This window comes from Schistocerca cancellata, chromosome 8 (assembly GCF_023864275.1).
Source record: "Schistocerca cancellata isolate TAMUIC-IGC-003103 chromosome 8, iqSchCanc2.1, whole genome shotgun sequence".
Lineage (NCBI taxonomy): Eukaryota > Metazoa > Arthropoda > Insecta > Orthoptera > Acrididae > Schistocerca > Schistocerca cancellata.
Window position 1 is genome coordinate 64,189,093 of NC_064633.1, and position 24,392 is coordinate 64,213,484.

The window sequence follows — 24,392 nt, forward strand, 5'->3', positions numbered from 1 at the left end:
GTGTGACTCCTTCAAATACACAGTAACGTTTAGAAAGCGAGTAAGCTGTTCATCAGTTGGTTGCACATTTTTCTTGAGGACTTTGGCCTTTAACAGTCCCCACAGATAAGTATGGAGTAAAAACTGTGTGCAAAGCTTTATGGTGACAACACTACTGCGACTGATTTACAGGGGTTGGACGAAAGTATGGAACACCGAGAGAAATGGATGCAGATCCGTCTCTAATTAGCTTGCTGTCGACGGGACGTTAAACTCTAGACGTACTTCCTTTTTGTGAATGCAGATGGCAGCCAAGCCTGCAGACTGCGCTCTCGTATTGCGCCACGAACGGCACTTGTGCAGTGTCCTCAGTATGTTGCAGTCCTGCGAGAACAGTGTCCTGTATGGTTGTGAGTGCATTATATGGGAGCTAAGTGAATTTGAAAGTGGGCAAGTTGTTGGTTCTCGTGTTGGGGGCGGGGGGTGCTTCCGTGACCAACGTAGGCGATGTGCTTGGTGTTTCATATGTGTACCACATATAAGAAAGCGGAGAAACATCGTCCGCTAGGTTACTACGCGGACGAAATTGTGTTGAGTGATCGTGACAGACAGTCAGAGAAGAGGATTTTGTCGAAATATAAGAGGACCACAGCTGCAAAAGTCACAGCAGACCTCAATGTCGCACTCGCGATCCCTGTCAACACCAAACAGCTCCATCAGCTGACTCCCCACACCATAATAGGCATAGTAATGTGTTCTATTTTTCGTGTTTCCATATTTTCGTCCAGCCCCTGTAGCACTTTTACTGAGACACTTGCTATAATACTGGCCGTGATAAAAATTCACGATTAATCTATTGTGCATAGTCACTAGTATGATTTTAATTAAACATCTAACATCACAGACAACGATCAGAAATGTAGTCGTCGTATCCTGATTGTGGCTACTGTATGCAGGAAATACATCGTCATCTTTCTTTCTTACTGATCATTAAGTGTTGCTGTACTCAGTTTTCCACTCTATATAATTTGCTCTGTGTAACGGCAATAGTCGGTATATTCCCTTCATAAGTCATATTCCCGTCAATCTGAAGTTTTTTTAGTATCGTACCCAATGCCCACACAAAAATCTTGCATACAGCATCAGGAACGTTAGGCTCCTCTGTTCTAGAAATACAGATTATTTGAGGCTCATCTAGATGAAATTTTTCTAATAATTTGGGCTCATTTAGAGGATCACTGGAGAAAATGTTGTTTGCTAAGAACACAGATTCGTAAGTGCTACTTTTCTGCAAAACGGAAATTTATTTTAGACCCGAGCACCACTATTCATAACCGGGTTGTGTAGTATTGTAAAGCGATTTTTCAAAGAACGGCTTAGGTGAAAAAAGAGGTGTGGATATAGGTGGAAAGAGAACATAATGTAAACGATGTGCCGATGGCATGGTACAAGCGGCAGAAAGTCAACGAACTGTAAATAAATTGCTAAAATATCTGAATAACGCTCATGTGGAATATGGGATGAGAATGAATACAGCATAAACAAAGAGTATGGTGATCGGCAAAGGAAGGAGACTGGCACATATTAAGAAAGGACAAGTTGTTATTAGCCAAGTAAGAGCATTTAAATATCTTGTGAGTACGATTACTGCAGACTTGAGGTCCCATTAGCAGGTGAAAACTCGCATTTCAATAGTAAAGGAGGCATTGAATAGAAGGAGGAGATTATAATGTGGCACACTAGATACAGGTCTGAGGAAAAGACTTGGCAAGTGTTTGTCTGTAGTTTGGCATGCTACTGGGCAAAACATGGACTATGAGACGAGAGCATCAGAAAGGGCTAGACTCATTTCAAATGTGGGTATAGAGGAGAATGTAAAGGATAAGCTGGATGGAAAGACTAAGTAATGAAAGAGTGTCGGAAAATGTTGGTGAGAGAAGACTGCTGCAGATCATAAGAGAAATCAAGAAAAACTGGATGGGACTTTCGATGAGATGGGAATCCCTCCTAACAGACGCTATCGGTCCGGCACAAAGTTTTAAGCTGCCAGAAATTTTCATATCTGCTCACACTCTGATGGAGAGTGAAAATTTCATTCATTGTGAAAACACTTGGAGTGACTGTCTACAGACATTAAGGTGCTTGTTTATAATTTTTTCCCCGCCATCTTCGGTCACAGTTCCTGATGGACTTATGTATGATGCAAGAGAGGAAGATGTACGCATCTTGTGCCCAGATCCGGCCAATCTACGTGAGCTGTAGACAGTGGCATCTTGCTCCAATATTCTAGACAGCCTGGAGACCATAATGTGTAATTTTAGTCACTTGCGGCCATTGTCTTCATGGCGAAAATGTATCCTACACACTACTAGGCAGGTGTGTCGAATTGAATGTGTATGATTATACACGGTATGCTGAAGAGTCACTCGAGACCTACATCAGTTTGCTCCTAAGGCACCATCTTTGGAAATAATGGCGTCTCAGTCCCGAGCAATTGACCGTGGAACAAGGATCCTCTAAGTACCGCTACAACGAAGGACTGTGGGAAGTTGTGAGTTTCTGGCAAATTGATCTGGCACACACGCTGCTGCATTTGAAAAGTGTTCGGTGGGAATAAGATTGGGACATTTAATAGAGAATTGTGACAGATTCACGTGATTTCCTTCAAACCATGGTATAATGTACCTTGCTTTGTCTACAGGATCGCTGTCATGTTGCTACAGGGAAGATGCGAATGCAAATAAAATAATGTATTAAGCGACTGTTTTTTTTCATAAAGAAATTATCTGCATTGGATGTAGCACCTTTTTATTGTAATTACACCTTAATATCAAATGAGATGCGAAACAGAGAAAAATGGTCTTTTATTTTGATGGTTTAAATCATGACTAAATTTTCAGGGAAGTCAAATAAAATTGATAGGGAAATTAAGGATACTTCGGCGTGTTGTTCATTATAAAAGGGTCCTGAATCTGTCATCTGACAGACTGCTTATTACTTCCTATTCGACTTTTTTTGTCTGGCGCCTTGTACGGCCGCCCACACGGGCGACTCGCCACGTGGTTGTCCTGATAAGTTCATTGTGTTACAATAAGGGTCGCCCAAGTAGCGAGCGTTACCTATACGTCCTCCACACACGTATCTGATTGTCCCCTCGTAAAACCGTCCACTTGTTGAACGTCTATTATTATACACGGTCTGCCGAAGAGTCACTGGACACCTACATCAATTTACTCTTAAGACGCCATCGTTGGAAATAATGGCGTCTAACTCACGAGCAATTGACCCTTGGCACAAGAATCTTTTACTAAGTAACGCTACATCAAAGTACTGTGGGAAGTTGTGAGTTTCTGGCAAACTGATCTGGCACACATTCTGGTGCATTTCAAATGTGTGCAATGGGAATAGAGGAGTCCAACAAATTCACCTAATTTTTCCGAACCACGATATAATGGGCCTTTCTTTGTCTAAAGGATGGCTGCCATGTCGGTACAGAGAAGGTGCGATTGCACATAAAGTTAGGCATTAAGAGATCTATACTGTTTAATTGACAAAAAGTTATCACTATTAAGACGTAGCACCATTTTAGCGTAATAACGCCTTAGCATAAAATGAGCTGCGAAACAGAAAAAAATGGGCTGCACTTCAATAACTTACGAATATATATGTTTTTTTGTCGGTAAAGGTAGTAATTCTAAAACTGGAAAACAGGCCAATTTCGGATAGACGCATATGAAAAAAAGCTGAAAATCAAGTTGTTATTTCTGCAGTAATGCTATAAGGCGTCTCTTGTTTTGTAAACACGCTGGTGCCACAGAGAGCAGTAGCGTTTTTAATGTTTTTTTTTTCTCTTTGTGTTTCGTCTGAATAGACTCTCCTCCGCACTTTCTCGAAAGCCAGACGTTATCTTAAGATGTTTCGCCTGCACGTGGGCCGCCTGCTCAGCTATACTGCGGTCTGGGCTGTGTGCGTACAACGCGTACCTCACACTCTCACAACGATTTGTGCGGTTAGGCGTTCACATCCTGCTATCATGTGGCTACCTCACTTCGCTGTCCTCCACAGATCTTGTAATCCCAAACGGCGAAAACGAATGAACTTGTCCCATTTTGCGGACGCGGTAAGTGTTAACAGATCGCTGGAATTTCAGATTGATTACCTACTTAGTATTAGACCGTCGGTAACGTTCCTACTTGCAGCGGCTCTCTGATTTTTTAGATACGGAGAATGGTAGGAGGATATCTCTGTTCTTATAAGAAAGAAGTAAAGAATAAAAGAATATTGATGTATCGTGAAATTAGATCTAAGGAAAACAATATTTAGCAGAGGTAGCATTCACTGACGTTACGCAATGGTAGACGACGGAAAGTATATGTGCTGAAGCCACAGCTAGGTACGTAGAACTATGATGAAGCAGAGGAGAGAGTACTGAACCAAGAGAGCAGATCAGGCTGACAAAAGATCAGATTCTGGTGAATGTTACCACATGGCTTGGTTAGTGATCGTAGCGCGGGGCACTCGTGTTCGCCGAAAATGACATGCTTTCGTGAGCGACATTGCTCTGCTCTGTTCAAGGTGATAAACAGCTAAACTGCTACTAACTGTACGGTGGTAAATGCCTGTAGCAGAACGAGGTCGGGGTGGTGACAAAGCTCCAGCTGCTTCTCTTGTTTCAAAGCTCAAACTGAAAATGGGCTGGACGTTGCGACGGCCAGACCTTTTATGGTTTAGCTGACGCACAAACTGCTGTAAATTTTCGACTTAAAAAAAAGGCCGTTGTCAACTATGTAGGATGGCTTCCCTGCTAAGACATGGGAGTTGACCACGCCTTTTTGCCGACAGAGGTCCCCTGTTCCGCCTCAGTTCAAACAGTCGGAAATGTGGTTCTCAATGTATCTCTACGCCTCTGCGAGGAAGTGGAACGACTGTATAAAACTTGACTAGTTTCTGACGGTCGACGCCATTCTGAAGAAACTATCAGCTCCTCCCAAAATGATGGTTTCCAGATTTTGATATCTCAGTCTGTTAGCAAGCAATATCTGAAGTTTCTTTCCAGTTCTTTCTTTGACAGTTTAAATCACGAGTAATCTTCAGGAAACTCGAATAAAACTGATAGCGAAGTTATGGTTACGTCGATGGGCTGTTTATAATCAAGGAGTTCTGAACCTGATTCATTGCTTGTTACTTTCTACTTGACTCTTTCTTTTCCTGGAAAGGTTCGTCGTATTACAGTCAAGATCGGGGAAGTAGCTTGGCTTCGACAAGAGATGATGTGCACCATTAACTGTGATGTGTAGACTGGGGTTCGAATTGGTGTTATTATCACTATTATTTCACCGCTCAAATGGGAGTTTCGATCGCAGTCACTTGGTGTCCTCACATATGGAAGGTTTTACGAGGGGACAATCAGATACGTGTGTCGTTACTTGGGCGACCCTGATTGTAACACAATGAACTTAACAGGACAACCACGTAGCGAGTCGCCCGTGTGGGCGGCCGTACAAGAGCCCCGACAAAAAAAGTTGAGTAGGAAGTAATACGCAGTCTAAGAGATGATATATTCAAGAACCTTTTATAGTGAACAACACGCCGAAGTATTCATAATTTCCCTATCAATTTTATCTGAGTTACCTGAAAATTTAGTCATGATTTAAACCATCAAAATAAAAGACCATTTTTCTCTGTTTCGCATCTCATTTGATATTGAGGTGTAATTACAATAAAAATGTGCTACATCCAATGCAGATAATTTCTTTGCGAAAAAAGCAGTCGCTTAATACATTATTTTATTTGCAATCGCGTCTTCCCCGTAGCAACATGACAGCGATCCTGTGGACAAAGTAAGTTCCATTATATCATGATTCGGAAAAAATCAGGTGAATTTTTCAGACTGCTCTATTCAACGTCCCAATCTTATTCCCACTGAACACTTGTCAAATGCAGCAGAGTGTGTGCCAGATCAATTTGCCAGTAACTCACAACTTCCCACAGTACTTCGTTGCAGCGGTACTTAGTAGAGGATCCTTGTTCCACGGTCAATTGCTCTGGAATGAGACGGCATTATTTTCAACGATGGCGCCTTAGGAGCGAACTGATGTAGGTCTCTCGTGACTCTTTAGAACAGCGTGTATAACCATAGACATTCAATTCGACACACCTGCCTAGTAATGAATAGGATACGTTTTCGCCCTGACTAAAATTCCATATTATGGGATCCAGGGTGTCCAGAACATTGGACCAGGATACCACTGTCCGCTACTCACGTAGGTTGGCCAGATCTGGGTACAAAATGCGTACATCTTGCCCTCTTGCATCACACATCCGTTTGCTAAGAGGGTCATATGTGATCGTCCCATTTCATGTGGTCTTAGTATTGCCACAATGTACATTGAGACCTGTTGTAATGGGACCCTAGCGAGTTCTTTCTTTTTTGTATTCGTTATCTTGCGTTAGTCAACATTTCAGGAGAGCAGCCATTCATTCCACGAAGTAAAAATTTTATCCAAGTCTTTCTGTATTTCCTTACGATCGGCCAACGACGACGCTCTCCTGTAGACATCAGCACTATCTGTGAATTAGATTATTCTCTGTGATTAATCTTTTACTTATATTGAGTACATTAGAAGTTATGTTGTGGTTCCTTAGTGCACTCCCTGTGTAATTTTTGTTTCTGTTCAACATTCTTCATCTAGTATAACGTACTAGGCTCTATTAATGTAATATTCATTGAGCCAAGCATAGATATCCGAACCTATGCTGTGTCATCGACCCTTGTGTTACACGACAGTTTAGCCAATACCGTTCTGTATCCTTATTGATAAACAATTGTTCATATGAGGATACCCAATCCATTTAAATGATTAATGCTACATTAAAGTATGCACACAATTAAATATAACAACAATGATTGCAAATCTAAGTGGTACTGTTTCCTTTATTTCTGTGTGCCACAGGCCCTTGCAGTGTCTGTTCTATAGCTTGAGATGACTGTCTGGCTGTGACAAAGCACAAGAGCGCTGCGCGGATCATAGCACACAGACGATAAAAATGTTTCTGCTGGAAGCCAGGATTCAGAAAGATACATGACGGGAACAGAGCGCTGTTTGTCGACAGAGGCAAGACCCTGATATCTTTGGAGTTAAAAGAAAGACGCAATGCATTTAGCATGGGACTTAGCAGTTGGGGGCTGGAGGAGGACACAGGTGTAAATGTTTGAATTTTGTAAGGAGGCCCACGGTTGGCTGACAACAGTGTTGCTGTGGTTTTGCAGACTCGTGAGCCCGGACATGAAACCAGTTCTGTTGGATGTAACGCTAAAACACACATACAGTGGAAGAGAATTTCTGTCTACTGCCCCACACTAACAGAGAACTGAGCAGTATTGGTTAACCACGGCAGTTTCGTTAGCAGATGGGAAATATCTTGCAATTGTGATACACTTTCCATTGGTGAGAAATTGGAACGTGTGCTGCTAGTGGCTACCGACAATCCAGCGCTGGCAGAACCAGCGCTGGCAGAACCAGCTAGGTTTCGTGGATGAGAGGAGAAAGATACTCATTCTCAGGGCATGCTGCAGTACGCCTCTTCGTCCTAGATCTTAAAGAGGCGATGACTGCACTGTAGTGTTGCAGAGGAAGATGTCTTCACTTTAGTGCTGATCACAGATGTTGGGGCTGAACTTAAAATTCTGTCACTATCGCAGCCATCCACTGCACCTGAGTATCAGGAGAGTGATAAACACGGGCTGCATTTGTGTACGCCGTGATGAGGGGGACCACGAATTATTTGTTTCACATCAAAGTTTCGTTTTTATGAAAGCACTCAAGATGAGCTTAGGCAAGAGAACTGTACGAACTTTTCTGGATTTTTTCTTTAGGCTGTGAACTTATTCGGCATTCACCGGCGTTTTTTGTGGCCACAGTGTTTGTATCATTTCTATCTCAAATCCACCAACCTGTACCCAAATCTTCTGTACATACTTATGCAGCCTTGTACCCATTTCTTAATTTCATTTAGTAGCTTGATGGAGGCTTTTATCGTTATATCTGTGTGAGTTTTGGTACTCATATTTTATGTTTAATTGGGCTACCCCTGTTTCAATCAAGGTATTTAATTAGTTATTCATTGCACGATTTTCATTCAGGCAGTACAGAACCATCCCGGCATTTGCCTGGAGTGATTGAGCGAAATCACGGAAAACCTAAGTCAGGATGGCCGGACGCGGGATTGAACTGTCGTCCTCCTGAATGCGAGTCGAGTGTCTAACCACTACGCTACCTCGCTCAGTAGTTGACAATGTGGCACAGCTCCTTTATACTATAAATATTTCCTTTCCTGAAAATAGAGTAATGATCTGTGGCGAGATACCAATACTGACCTGAAAAATATATCACACACCTTAAATAGGCAACCTAACATACATATCTGCCCCAAGAATGGATGATGTAAGAAGGGATGCCTATCTTAAGCTGCATGAAATATTTCCTGCGCCAGTTTTATTTTGTTCGCCCAATATATATGTTGTTGAAATCCTGCAGACAACTGGATAGGAAGGAGACAGGGTAAAGAGTTTTTGCAGTAAACTTACTTGTTGATGTTCTCCATCATCTTGAACTGTCCGCCAGAGGTGTTGATCTTGGGGATGGCCCCGGGCTTCAGCTTGTTCATGACTTCACACAGGACGACGCCGTCCCGGATGACGTCCTCGTAGGCCTCTCCTGGCGGGAACTTCTTCCCCAGTACGGCTTCAATCCATGCCTGAGCCTCCTTCTCCTGCTCGGGGTCTCTCTTCCCAGCGAGCTGTCAACAAATACGGACGCCGTTAGCCGGGCTGCCGACCTCGCGACACGACATACCTCACAGCAATTCGTGACACGTTTGCGTTTAAAAAAGTGGATATTGACCTTTTGGAAAGTACTGTCTGCGCAGTCATGTTGATCGGAATTGGAGTGGGATACAGGGAATAGAGGGTTTCATCCCGTACTTTGCCTGGTGTTGGGAGAGGTACAATGCACAATGAGTAAGCCATGTGCCCCTAACATATAAGTGGGAGTCAAATAAAAAGGAGGCAGATGGAAGAAAATAAGTAAACTGTTTATTATTTCAAAACTATTCACGATAACTTTTAATCACTTATCCCACTGAGAGACGAGATGGTCAGTACCTTCACGGAAAAATGTCTGTGGCTGCCTGCGGATCCATGATTGTCCTAAGGCGTGCACCTCTTCGCCCGAAGCAAATCGACGGCCACGAATGTCCTTCAGGTCTCCAAAAATATTGAAATCGCATGGCGAGGGATCGGGACAGTATGGGGCATGTGTAAGTGCTTCCCAGCGAAACTTCTGCAGCATAGTTGAAACAACCTTGGCAGCTTGTGAGCCCACTGTTAGACTGATAACGTTGGTTGTTGGTGACGCTGGATAGCTGTTTATCTGTAATCTGTTTACTTCTGGGCCTGAGGATTGTTATTATCCAGAGGAGACTAGAAAAGTGCGAATAATGCACATAAGAGCTTGAATAATACAAATTTATATCGGTTATATACACCTGCACAGTTAGAGCGAATCATTATACATTTCAAAACTTGATGTTACAATTTAACTTCACATCTACGTAAAAACGTAGTACAACCTGTTTTGTACTTGCATCTTATTCTTCACTTTTCTTTTATAGTGACAATTTTCTACGTCTGCTATATCTATAATCAAGACAGACAAACAATTTAAGTATTGTGTATCCTTGAGATTAACAGGAGTATCTAGATGCGTTATATGTGTAGACCCTAGAATATTTTTTTCCAGAAATTTGCGTTATTCGCCCTTGTTGAAAACGGTTAAAAGATAAATAGTAACTGTTTGAAGACATATTAATTGAAATTCTTTTCCAAGAAGAACCTCAAGATGACGTTAGAAAACCCAGTTCAAACCAAAACGAACATTCTTAATTCTCATCCCAGCCTGAGTGTGACATCTGTTCACAGTAGTTTACAATATTTTCGAGGTGATATAGATTTAAGTTAAAAATTTATCATTCATTAAAAAGAAAGTTTCTGTACTCTTTGAAAGAAATGCAATTGCGGAACTCATCACGTAAGGGTCCCGTCGCCCACACTGTTAAAGAAACTGTAAAACACGGACTCTTCGACTCAGCATCACACGCTCTGCAGCGTGGAAATTGTCGGACACAAGCCAGCATCGATATGACGGTCTAGCTAACGGAAAGAATCTCAACAGCCTAATGCACTTAATTCTGAATGCCGGACTACAAGAATGCAACCACGTGAGTTTTTCAGTGGTGAATGCAAATTTCGTAGGATTTCAAGGAGAAATCGTTACTGTACTTAACAAGTGCATAAATAAACTGCCTTGTCGTGAGTGAATGTTGGTGTGGATTGGACAGCTGTGATTGCGCAATTCACAAATGCGACAATTCACCAATTTACTTTATGGTTCTAGAAGGCCTATCTCGTCCAAGTGTGTCTTGCTGTGTCTGGTTCATTAGAGATAGATAAAAGATTTAACAAGGAATGTGAGGTATCTAGCTACGAATGATGCTTGTTGTGTGGAAAACCTTTCAAAATTCTGTCGCAGAGATCATGACTGTTCCTGTGCTTTCATAAAGAGAGAGTTCAACAGTATCAGAATGAAGCTCACATAAAGTTGGTATTCGCCAAACACTAAGCACAGTTGAACACAAAAAAAGAAGATACTTCGCAGTACTCTGGGACTTGAGGTCGCTCACAACAAGGATAACATTTCCAGTCCGACACAAAATTGAAAACCTGAGAACACAGTTCCTCTAAACACGGTCAGTTGTAGGAATAATACGTATCTTGGACGGTCAGAAAGTGAATACGAATTGGATAGGACGAACGTGAACGCATCTTAAACAACAAACTGGCGTTCTTGGTAACTGGCGACATTAAAAATAGACTTTTTTTAATTGCGAAAGGAGATGGGTAATATCTTCCGAAACCCAGCGAGTCTCGGTTGCTCACCTGATACCTAGAACATGGTGTGAAAAATGTGATGATGTTTGATGTGATAAGCTCAACAGACAACATATTAGGCACCTTATTAAAAGAGCACACTGGTCGCTTTGAGATAGTGTAGAACTAGAACCAGGCGGGCATCTGCGCCTCCATCACCGACGTTAAGTCGTGTCAGTGAAGTTGTGTGTCTGTGCCAGTCGGTTGAATGGAGTCAGCGAAGTAAGGTGAGTCGACATAGAGACGTGACTGGGCAGCAGAAAGCAGCTGTCGTACTTAGACCTTTGCTTGATGACACCGTGAATGAAGCTGCCCGGTTTGTTGTTGTATCAACACGGACTGCCTAATGAGGCGACAGACAATGGTGTACCACTCTCAGTCGAGTAACACGGCGTGAGAACAGCACTCGTGAAACGATCCTAACCTACAGGGACCGTTGATAAATGTCAAGCCTTGTGCGTGACAGTTCGTTTGAAAACTGACAGGAATTGCTGCTTTCTGTGAGTGGACGTCCGCCTCAAGCAGTTTCAGAGTGAACATTGCGAAGGAAACTGCATGCAATGGAGTTTCGAGCCTTAATTGGTCCCAACAACACCGGAATTGGCCAGTCGCTGCCTGGAGGCATTTAGCGTGGTCCTACGTGTCCCAATTTTGCTTGTTTTCAAATGGCACTAGGCGTCAAAGGGCGGATGACGGGCTTAACCCGCAATGTGTAGCAGAGGCGTAGTTTAGGCTGGAGGTGGTTCAAAGATGTTTCAGAGTGCGTTTCGTGCCACGACTTGACCGCGCTCATTCACGTTACCACGAACATTAACCAAGATGTATATTTCAACATTGTTGCTGACCGAGTGTTCCCCTTTCTTCTGGATCTCCATGATGTAGTCCTGCCTTCTTTCAGGAAGATGGCAAGAGTCGTGTTCAGAGGGTGTGTGCGTACATTTCCTAACTGACGAACACTGAGGCACAGCATCGTACCTCGACTGGTCCGCTATATCATCTGATCTCAATACGACAGGAAATATCTGGGACTATACGAATCACCGAGCGGGAAGTATTCCCCGCAATTTCTTAGCTCTGTGGGATGCATTATCACTGTGAAGCTATAGCTGGATGTGGCATATCTGAAAAATCTTGTGGGTTCTCTTCATCGCCGAAATGAAGCCACTGTCAAGGCTGGAATCGGTCTCACACGGTATCAGTGTGGTGTCCCTAACGAGAGGGGAGTGAGCGATTTTTTCCCTCTCTGCTTATGTCAGCTGAAGTCAGATATCGTTTTAATTTCATGTGGTCCAGTGGCCTGTGAAAGTATTTGAGGCGCTGAAAACCATAAGGACCTAAAGTACATTGTCGTCGATTTTGCATGTATGCACGCTTCTGACATCTGTTGATCTTAAAGTGAACCACCTTTATGAATGCTGTACTCTTACACTCTACACACGAAAATTTACGAAAAGCTGTCTCACCGATTTCTCTGATATTCACATCCATAAGGGCCCAAAGCACAAATTTTCGTTTGTGTAGAAACGCTCACGGTCTACCCCGACTCCCATTTCTTCATAAAAGCTGGAAGCTCTTGAAGGGATACCCCATCGTAGCCTCAGTTTCCATGGTTTCAGAACCTTCAGGAGTGTTACCATCGTCACCTTTAACCCAAAAGTTGGTGTTCACAATAATAATACGAGTACACATTTCAGAAATTTTACAAAGATGAAGTTTTCAGCTGGTTGCGATGAACTGTTGTTTACTGTAGCATAGTCTTCACTGTAGCCGTGGGAGGTCACAATTTTTTCACGTGACAGTTTTCCTCGCACTCTGTAGATACCTTGGAAAACCTAATGCCCCAAATACTTAGGTGGAAGGCAAACACTAAGCTGGAAACACAAATACTTAACAATATGACTAGATCAAACTCCACAGAACTAATATATTTCAAGCCTAAAGTGAACAGCTTTATCTTAACCTCAAATCAGAGAATGTGCTTCATGAAAATGGTGGTGACGAGGGTGATGAAGTGTTGGTATGCATCGTAATTGTGTGAGTGGTGCATTTAGTATCTATTCTTTATGTTCTGATTCTATCTTCACATTAATTACAAACCACAGAACAGACAAAGGACATTATTGCAACTAGCCAATGTATTAACACTTTGTGGATTAATATTAATAATAATTCTAAATATTAACTGAAATTTCATACTATGAATTTGTTACATGACTTTTCATAGGAAACATATCATGTTGAGACTCGTTTAAAAACAAGTCAAACCTAAGAGACTGGTAGTTTGCCTACAAAATTGATTTTCACAAACAACTACTTTTCTCAAAACTTTATTTCTGCGTTTTGGGCCCCTATGGTTCTCAGCGCCTCACTTCAATTGGATGCCACTTCGGTGGCTTGCATGTCCCTAATGTATAATTGGGGAAAAAGGGCCTACAGTTTAAGGTGGAATCCAAATCACGTGTCGTTTGTGGCGACTCCTCACATCATTGAGAGATGAAGGGTAGATTAAGGACAGGCTGAAAATTTCCTATTGGGACTCGATCCTATACCCTCTCGGTTTCCAGCCACGCACTTTACATCAGACCACCAGGCCCGACGAAGTAAATATAGGGTGGTCGAAACAAAACTGTACCGAAAAATATTTCAAGCACTTTAAAGAGTGGTAACCCATCCTACATCAGTTACCCCGCAAGCAGATGATGTAAGTTGGGTTGACTATCTCAAAGTGCACGAAATATTTTAGGGGCCAGTTTTATCTTTGCCCACCACGCACAACAACAACGTTACCAATTTGGGTAACACCATGAATCGTCGGAAAGATAGTGTATGTTGTTGTCTTGGGTAAGAGCACGTGGAGCAGCTTCAGAGGAAGGGGTCGGCAGAGCAGTGGTCGTGCCCGTGAGGTGGGGCTTGCCGGCGCAGTCCATTGTGTTTTGGCGGCTGGCGTGAATTCCTGACAAGGACGGGGCTGGCGCGCCTGCCAACACCTCTGGCTGTTTTTGGAGCAACTGCTGCGCACAACCTCACACCGACCCGCGTTGCGACACCTCAACGTCTCCACAGCGTGAACCTCCGCACCTGTCATCCACAGCGGAGCGCCCTTTTATTGACGAAACTGTTCGTCCACAGTGGATTCCAGACGACAATCGGATTGGGTAGTGGTGAAACGTATCAAAAATAAACGGGAGGTCAGATGACGACATTCCGAGAAACGGGGTGAAGTGCTTCTGGCAGCTTCCACCAGTACCGAGTTGGCTGGGTTTGACTCGTCGCTGCCGGCGCGGAATCCGGTCAGATTGCCTCAAGCACTCCGCGACCCGCTTTTCTCCTCCAACTTCAGCTCCTATCGACAGCGGTATTGTTCGAGTAATAGTCCCCACACTCCTAGCTGAGTAGAAAAAAGCAGAAAACGAACGAATATCGTTATATACAATTCGTCTACACTTCAGTAGTCAAACTGTGAATGGTGTAAGTAAACTTCAAGTATGTTTTCAGGCAGTAGCAGCTTACTCAATCGGCTCTAATGAAACGATACCGCCTTTCATATTTCCTTTTCCACTACTCGCTGTCTACATCGTGGCAGTGAATAAATTATAACGACCTAAATACGCGCCCTCTCCTATTTTTATATAGAATGTAATGAGAGAGGAATACACGCCATTGGTCAGCAAATGGTGGAAGCAAGAGGTTTAAAAAAAAATCCTCTACCTAAAACTGACTTCCCAATTTTCCCAGATGCCACTGACGGGGCATAACTCGTCGTCCTTCAACGCTTCAAATCGCTGTCTATCTGCTCGTCTGTCTCGTACCAATTAAAGTGCAGCGGCTGTATCTCCACACTAGCTGCACTTTTTTGAAATATCTACTTCCTGAACTCCAATTAAATTTCATGGCCATCTCGTACAGGAGAGGATCGAAGACTAGGCGTCGTTGCGAAATTTCACGCAATCTTCTGCGCGTAATTACTGCAGTGACGTCGAAGTTGCTGCTTTATTTCTTAGTTAGATTTAAACTGACTCCACGTGCAGGTCACGGTTTATATAAGCTATGTGTATAGGTCCATAGGCCATTAGGACAACTTGGCTTAAAAGTGAAAGTCAGCTGATGGTACCAAATTATAACCATTCTGATGATAATTGATATTTTCCTGCAGTGACATTACAGTACACAGTACTATTCCCACGGATTTTTTAGATATTTAATTGCCGTTTGTTCACTGAATGCAGGAGTCAGATAGGCTTTAGTATATTTTCTTGAGCACAGGTGACGTATTGGATCCACTGCCGAGATCACGCTCTCGATGCTGATGTATGGAGACTGATTTACGATACAGTAAAGTGTTCGCAAAGACAGAGAGTAATTGTTTTGTCCTAACAGATAATTAAGAGTGAAAATATAAATTCGACAAACGAAGCTGTAACTTCAATTTAAAAGAAAATAACTTCTAAATTGGTGACAATTTCGTTTATAAACCGCTGTCACTAAGTAATGAAAGTATACTGGCAGTCACTGAGATTACTTCAAAAGTAACTGGAAGTATTTGTATAAGCTGTACCGTTCAGGCTACTGTGTGCAACATTCGAATGAATTCTTCGTTCCTTTTGTTATTTGACATATTTCCTTTAAAAAACTGGAGATTAATGCACAGTAGGTGTTCTCGAGGCTGTGTTCCATTCAAGAACGGACCTGGCTGAGATAGCCAATGCCGCTTCCATTTAATAGTGTTGGACCTTTTAGTTCTAATATTATTACACGCCACAAAAACTGTACATAGACTTACTCCATCTGATTTGCTGATGTCGGGAGGAAACAGGTTTTGCCGTCGTAACGGTTTTTATACGGGAAGGCTCTAGAAGTCTCACTGTGTTTCTAAAATGAACTGTAGATCCGCTATTCCTAGTTGCATGATCCGGTTCTCGGTCCAGAAGAAGCGAAAGACATACCACCACTATCAGGTCTGAGTCTAGTAAATATCGGATAAATGAGTGCTGTTGATGCAAAAGACTCCTTTCACATTTTTTAATGAGAATGACCAGTGTTTACTTCCCAAACTGCACATTGCTAACAGATGTTTGTAGGCATCCGTGGCGCGTAATGAAACTTCGCAGTTCCCTTTTTGTCTTATATTGTTCAGAAACTTCTTAAGCAGCGTTTTAGAATACAGCTTTTCCTGTTTTGTATCAAATACTGTGAACTACCAGTATGCGTGGGCGTATCGTTACAAAGCGATATGAAATCGAGCGAGCATGTAAGGACTGTAGAAGGGAGGCGATTTGTCGGCTTCGGTCTACTGGGAGAATTTTACGAAATACGAGTCATTTGTACAGGAGGCCGCGTGTAGAACGCTACTGTGACCCATTCTTGAGTACTTTTGGGGTCTTTGGGGAATACATAGAAGCAGTTCAGAGGCGGGCAGATAGATTTGTTACCAGTAGGTCCGATTAACATAAAAGTACTGCGGAGATGCTTTGGGAACCAAACGGGAAGCCCGGGAGGGAAGCCGACGTCCTTTTCGAGGAACACTACTGGGTAAATTTAGAGAACTGGCATTTGAAGCTGACTGAAAAACTACTTTAGTGCCGCCAACGTACATTTCGAATAAGGACCTCACAGATAAGGGAAATTAGGGCTCGTACGGGGGCATATAGACAGTTGTTTTCCCTGGCTCTCTTTGCAAGTGGCACAGGAAAGAAAACGAGTAGTTGTGGTACAAGGTGCCCTCCGCCACGTGCCGTACGGCGACTTGCAGAGTAGATTACGATGGGGTCTCAGCAAGTGGGAGCGGCTGGTGAGGTTTGGTGTGGCGCCACGTTTGCCTGTGGCGTCAACGGGACCCCGCGAGCAGAAATAGACGCCGTCTCTGTCGCGCTGACAGCAAACACGGCCTGCGCGGGACCGGGCCGGGGCGTCGCCGCCCGCCTGCAGGAGGAGCACGCGTCTAGCAAAGCCCTGCTTGCGTCCCAAACGCGGACACAGACTGGCTAGTCAAGGAGACATAAATGTAATCTAATGTAAATAAATTATACACAACTGCAACCAGTCACTTTTTCATTAATAATGCTTTATTACATTACCCGGTTTTCGAACCCTTTCAGGTTCATCTTCAGATGATTTCGGGAGAATCCGGGAAGTTACATCATTACTGGTAGTAGCATAATGCTGGGTGCTGGTTCTATGGCAGAAAGATGGGTCACACTTTAATGTATCGCCATGACTATACCTTATCTTTCGATATCGATGTAAATTTAGTTTTTACTTACTGCGACAGTATAAGCGGCTTTTTTCGTATCTGTCTGCCTCCATTTTGATGTCCAGAACACTTTCACACGAACTATATTAGTTCACACTTTAACAGTGACACTTTACCAGCATCCAGCATGCGCTTTACAACTGTTGCTTATAGCAAAGATCTTGACAGAGAGGCTTATGCCATATCTCTCTGTCAAGATCTTTGCTATAAGCAACAGTTGTAAAGCGCATGCTGGATGCTGGTAAAGTGTCACTGTTAAAGTGTGAACTAATATAGTTCGTGTGAAAGTGTTCTGGACATCAAAATGGAGGCAGACAGATACGAAAAAAGCCGCTTATACTGTCGCAGTAAGTAAAAACTAAATTTACATCGATATCGAAAGATAAGGTATAGTCATGACGATACATTAAAGTGTGACCCATCTTTCTGCCATAGAACCAGCACCCAGCATTATGCTACTACCAGTAATGATGTAACTTCCCGGATTCTCCCGAAATCATCTGAAGATGAACCTGAAAGGGTTCGAAAACCGGTTAATGTAATAAATGAAATTAATGAAAAAGTGACTGGTTGCAGTTGTGTATAATTTATTTACATTAATATACAGTCACGGTTCTAAAATATCCGTAATGGATAAGCATAATAAATGTAATCGTTGAGAGCGCCGTGTAGCGTATAACGCGTTCAATCTTGGGTGTCTGTCGATGCGGGCTGTCGCTTTTCGGCTACCTTCCACATGCGAAGGCCAGTACATTCATAGTGGCGTTAACTTTGTTACGGCCACATCGCTCAGCTGCCACCCCTTCTCACCGACTTTCGACATAGTAGCCACACACATTTAATCTACGGACCAATCTGCGTGATTCTATCTCTCATTCTCAAGCATACGCCTAGTACTGGCACATTTGCAACAACGTATCACGCTCACGAATGGACTAAAACTCGCTTTAGAAGGCACCAACGCCTTCCGAAGACCACGCATGTCGCGCAAGTTGAGTCCGCGTATGGTCTTACTTCCTTGTTTCTACTGATATTTTGAATAGACATATCACAAGATCGGAGTAGTTGCATTACCAGATCCCCTCGAACTCGATTTTACATTTCTGAACAGTTACACATTTTCTCGTGCGTATCTGCGTACTGGATATCCATAATATGGTGCATAGTTTCTTGCAACCTTTCCGAACGTTTTAAATCGTAGTGTCTCACATACAAATGAAATTTTTAGCAGTTACACTTGTTTACGTTTAGTCTGTATTTAGTGAAATGTAATTATTGATCTACTATTAAAAGTGAGAAATGGCTACTCGGTCACGTATCAACTAACCGACTTACTGAAATCACAACCATACTTTTATACTCTTGCTACACACATTATTTTCCATCTGTGTTGTCTACGTTCTCACCACACACAGATGGTAATGTCACGTATAAACCAGAGGCACAGGCATGAAATAAATCTGCAATGTTAACTGTGCGGCATAGCAACGCTACCCAAAAATCGCAGAAGCGCACATCAAATTAATTTTAATATGGTCCAACACAATTTCTTTAGTATATGATAGGTAATGTCCCATACAATTACCTCTAGAGTGCATTTAATTTTGCTTTTCAACAATGCTCTACTAGCATTGCCCTTCGAGTACTATTAGAGGCAGTTTGCCTAATACGTGAAGTGAAGAAGAAGAAGAAGAAGAAGAAGAAGAAGGAGAAGAATGCTCTATCTAATTTTGAGGAACAGTAAAATTTAAGGAGCTTTCATTCATTTTTCCAAAAACCACATTTGACTCCAGTTTTCTATAGTTGAATAAAGATATGGGGATTTCGTGTTTCAGGAACTCAGTGGTTGAATTCCCCAGTCCCGGTAGGATAACTGTTATCTTGCGTCTCGTGGGGCCAATCACCTGACGTTTACCGAAAAATGCCATTTTATTGCTGAGATGTTTCGTCGCACCTTATCACACTTTGGTACTCCCTAACGCCAGTCAGGCTATATTCTCGCTGTAAGGGTATATTTCTCCTGACATAACTGGACCTAGCGTAATTTATTCTTCCACTTTTCTTTCCTCCACAGTATTTTGTAACATAAAGGGAATGAGTCCAAACGATTATTCCAAAACATTATAAACATGATTATGAAACCATTTTTTTCTTTGATATGTAACTATCGTGGGCATAGAGTGCCGAAAGATGCTTTGATTAGACGATGGGGTCGCGTTCTCTGGACAAAGTTATAAAACAATGCAGGCGAGGAGCTAGTAAAAGTTGTTAGCAGAGAGGAGCAGCAGAACCAGAGACAATCTTGTAAGCGGAATTTTAAATTTTACTTGGAACAACAACGACTGAAAGAATTTTATAAAGGAAATATTGTAGTTTTATTCTAGAACAGAATTAGACTTTTGATACGTAAATATTGTAGATAAATTACTGACAAAATGTGGAATGCGAACAGAAAGAATGCGGGGTAATGTATTGTGAAAATGTGGAAATTGTTTTCTACGTTTATTTATTTACTTAAATTTTTAAAAGCTGTATTCATTGTTAGTAATAAATGTTAAATGATATGTATTCGTTCTGGTTTTAATATAGATCCATCTCATCATTAATGTATCAAGTATACTAAAATTTTATATTTTTTTATTAGATATGGAAACTTTGAGACAGTTACAACATACTGATTCTGTGTTACATGTATAACGGTAAATGTGGTCTAAGAACAGTCCCACTACATGCGATGTCACCTCGACGTAATACAGAAGGGCTATGAATAAATAGCGATCACACTATACTCTCGTGATCGAAAATTTGAGGCAGGTTAAAGTGTGGTAATCATTTCATAAGTCGGATGAGCAAACAGAGACAGTGCTGATTTGGTAATAACGTCCAAGTGCGAGAGGACAGAGTACATAGAAACACGTCAAGAGTGTCGCCCAGTTATTGTAAAACTGTTTGGCCTAGCTGAGGTGGACGTACACACTAAGTGACAGCTAGAACTGTTACAACTTCCTCACGATTTCGGCAGAGACGTGGTGTCGCGAGCAAGCATCTTGCAGCGGACGGCGGCAGGGGGCCTTACCTTGGCCTGGACCTGGCGTTGCAGCGACATGTCGTTTGTGCGGTGGATGCGGTTTGGGTTGGCGACGGGTCTGGGGTTCACACACTGCGCGGGCCGCCGCCAGCGCGCCTTTATATAGCACCCCCGCCGCCCGCCCCACCACGGGCCGAGCCGCTCGGATTTTCCTCCCGAAAATAACCGAATTATTCAGAAACGGCCGGCGCTTCCAGCTGGACACCTGCGCGCGCCGCCCCGCCCCCGCACCGTGACGTGTTCTCAGGTGACGGGGGGTGACCTGGTGCAACGCGGCTGCCCAGAGCCTGCCGCTGGAGAAAAATAAGACGAGCCCGAGAAGTAGCGCCGAGCTGACGGACTCGTCAGCAAAGCGGAAACCGCTTCCGCTACTCACATTCTGTCTTACTCTTGTGGCAAATTTGTCGCTGACTAATCTGTTTACATAGGATGGTAGGAATATTGGACACCATATTATTCAAAAAAAAATGGTTCAAATGGCTCTGAGCACTATGCGACTTAACTTCTGAGGTCATCATTCGCCTAGAACTTAGAACTAATTAAACCTAACTAACCTAAGGACATCACACACACCCATGCCCGAGGCAGGATTCGAACCTGCGACCGTAGCGGTCGCTCGGTTCCAGACTGTAGCGCCTAGAACCGCACGGTCACTCCGGCCGGCCAACATATTAGTCACGAGGTGCGTAGAAGCTGTTTGCGTATGGCGTAGAACAAGTTGGTGCCTAAGTGGATCTCAACAGTTTCGGAAATGTAGAATAGTGTTCCGAGTGTGACACGGTGCAGAAACTTATTCTTCCCCTTTTATAACAAGCAATGTAATTTCTCTGTGGACAAAAAGTAAAAAGCAAGCCATTTGTACTCGTGCTATTTTAAACAAAGGAGATTTTTCTCTTCATGTCACTGCAATATAATCTTTCACATCTAAAGTAAAGTTGTCCTCATTTCGAAGTTTGGTTTGAACGTAGAAGTGCTACAAGGCACGATTCTACTGAAGGTGATACTCTTTTTGTCTTCCTCCAACCTGTGAAGCGACACACACCGTTACATAGGGCCCTACAGTTTAACGTGCGCTCTGAACTACGCTGTAGCTTGCGATATTTCGTATTTTTGACACACATGTATGCCAGAGATGGAACAGTCGCCAAGTGACAGAAAAAATCATAAGGCCAGTCGGACGTTGAGCTCCATATCTGCGGATATGTAGTCCAGCTTTTGCCTACGGATGCAGCCAGCCATTCATATTTCGTAATATAGGAGAAAATACTGACAAGAAGAAGGGATAGAATGATAGAAGGTGTATTAAGATATCAGGGAATAACTGCCATGGTACTAAATGGAGAGCCAGGCGCTGTGGCCCAGCGGTTCTGGGCGCTTCAATCCGCAACCGCGCTGCTGCTATGGTCGCAGCTTCGAATCCTGCCTCAGGTATGGGTGTGTGCTAGTTAGTTTTAAGTGTGTGTTAGTTAGTTTTAAGTAGTTATAAGTCTAGGGGACTGATGACCTCAGATGTTGTCCCATAGTGCTTAGAGCCATTTGAACCATGTTTCTACTAAATGGAGCTGTAGTGGGTGAATTCTGTAGAGGAACATATTAATTGGAATAAAACAAATAATTAGGGATGCAGGGCACAAAAGCTGCACTGAGATGAAGAGGTTCGCACAAGAGAGGAATTCATGGCGGGTCGCTTTGAACCAGTCAGAGGGCTAATGAATCAGGAACCTAGGAGAATAGAAACACCTACTTGACTAAAAGAAGGAATCGGTTGATAGAAAATATCTTGTGGTATCAACGAACGGTTAATTTGGTAACGAAAATCACAATAAGAACAACCTTCCTTCCCCCCCCCCCCCTTCCCCCCCCCCCCCCCCCACCACCACCACAATGGCAGCGTCTACCCGTCATATACGCACTGCGCGAGACACGGAAAGCTCACCCGAGCCACTCAGTCGCTACCCGTAGCTCGTGCAGACAGATCGGATCTGGATCCAAGTCGCTCAGATCTTGCTCGGTTGCATCGAAAATGCGTTACGTCGTTAAGAGCTCTTCAGAGTATCACACACACGATGGGGTACCCAAAAAAACAGGAATTATTTTTTAAAAGCTATATATTTTCAAATTGTTTTCAAAACAACCTTATCCCCCTCAAAATAATCTCCATTACAACTACTACATTTGTCCCGCAGGTTCTTCCACTGCCCGAAACATTTTTGTAGTCATGAAACAATGGAAAATCCAAGATTGAATGTAACAATATTACATATGAAAAGGAAAGTTGCTACTCACCATATAGCGGAGATGCTGAGTTTCAGATAGGAACAACAAAAAGGCTGCCACAAATAAAGCTTTCGGCCTGTAAGACCTTGGTCAAAAACAGACGACACACACACACGCACACACTGATGTAAACCCAAGTCACACACACGTCACTGCAGCCTGTGGCACCTGAGGCTTCCTGCCGCAGGTCTGTGGTCGGCAGTGACACGCAGGGCGCAGGGTGCGGTCAACGAAAAGTGCCGGCGATATCGCAACCTGCATGCTTACAACTAGCCAAGGTAAAGAAGAATAAAACAGTGGCAACAAATACTAATGTAATGAAGATGTGTGGCACTGTAGTAAAAGCTGCGAATTCTTGACTAACCTAATTCAGTGTACGATGGCTAATTAGTGCAACAGTTGTTCAGTCTGGACTGCTATTAGTCAGTTTATAGTTCAGGCTCGGATAATGGTAAACACTTTGACAGTCTGCTGTGCTGTAACTGTGGCATCTATTGATAAATGTGCGTCAAGAGTAGACAACTAGAAGTGTGTCGACAGGCGGAGTGAAGCTGTCCGGCCGCTTTTATCAGCGAACAGCGGAAGAATCGTCACCTGTAATCAAAATGGTTCAAATGGCTCTGAGCACTATGGGACTCAACTGCTGTGGTCATAAGTCCCCTAGAACTTAGAACTACTTAAACCTAACTAACCTAAGGACAGCACACAACACCCAGCCATCACGAGGCAGAGAAAATCCCTGACCCCGCCGGGAATCGAACCCGGGAACCCGGGCGTGGGAAGCGAGAACGCTACCGCACGACCACGAGATGCGGGCGTCACCTGTAATCCATTTGGCGTATGTAGAAAGTAGTTACTGGTGTCAGTGCCCTCTGCGGAGGCAGACACAACCGGACAAATCGTACTATTAGAATATCTTGTGGCAGGAGCATGATTTCCTTCTCGCTATGTGCGTCGTCTCTCTGGCGACCGATCCTACAGGCGCTCGTACACGATCACACGTGTCTGACAAAATCGGTCTGATCCAGCTACGAATTTGCCAAGCAAGCCCGTACACGTTCAAACTATGTTTATCAGTTTAAAGTCACACGCTGTAGGTGTCCGTGTGTATTTTGGCAGTGAGAACGGCCATAAACGCAGACAAAGAAGTCCTGGCATTGAGCTTGGCACTGTGTTTAAAAAAGAAGAGGAAGAAGAAGAAGAAGAAGAAGAAAACGAGACTTTGGTCCAGGGAATGGCTTACAATGAGAGATTTGCCCATGAAAGTGTGCTAAAGGAAATATTACTCTCAGAACCCGAAGATTACAACAACGTCCTGCGAATGGACAATGAAACTTTTTAAAACTTGTTAAGGCCCTCCTAAAAGAAAAAACTTGCCTGTCAAGTTCGCTCTCGCGTAGTCACGGATGTGTCAAACAACAAACACGTACCAAGAAAGCTTTTCAATTTAACCTTACTTTTGAAGCAGACGCTATTCGTGTGTGCTGTGGGGATGACTACAAATGGAGATAAAGCATTTCTAATGCCGATTCTGGCACTGTGTTTAAAGAAATAATATGCTGGTCCAGGAAATTATTTAAAATGAGAAAAACCCATTAATGGAAATGTTACACTCCGAATCTGATGTTTACGTCAACTTTGTACGTAGCGACAGTGAATAGTTTAATAACTTCTTTAGCGTTACTTCGCCCTTACAGTGAAAAATAAGACAGAAGTACGCCAAAATTTACTCTCGTCTACTTGGTGCTCTAATTACAGTTCATTGAAATACCACAACATGGGAACGTACAGCTCACATTATCCGTGGAACC

At 43.1% G+C, this 24,392-nt stretch overlaps 1 protein-coding gene across 1 annotated transcript in view; it reads right to left on the reverse strand.

Annotated features, from left to right (window-relative positions):
• Positions 1-20,451, reverse strand: part of LOC126094594 (muscle-specific protein 20) — a 33,844-nt gene extending 13,393 nt beyond the window's left edge. Inside the window, exons 1-2 of the mRNA XM_049909062.1 lie at positions 20,293-20,451; positions 8,567-8,778 (exon numbers count right to left, since the gene is read on the reverse strand). Of these exons, the coding sequence (XP_049765019.1) occupies positions 8,567-8,778; positions 20,293-20,322 (242 nt within the window). The 5' untranslated portion in view covers positions 20,323-20,451. The remainder of the gene's footprint in view (positions 1-8,566; positions 8,779-20,292) is intronic.
• Positions 20,452-24,392: the final 3,941 nt, after the last annotated feature.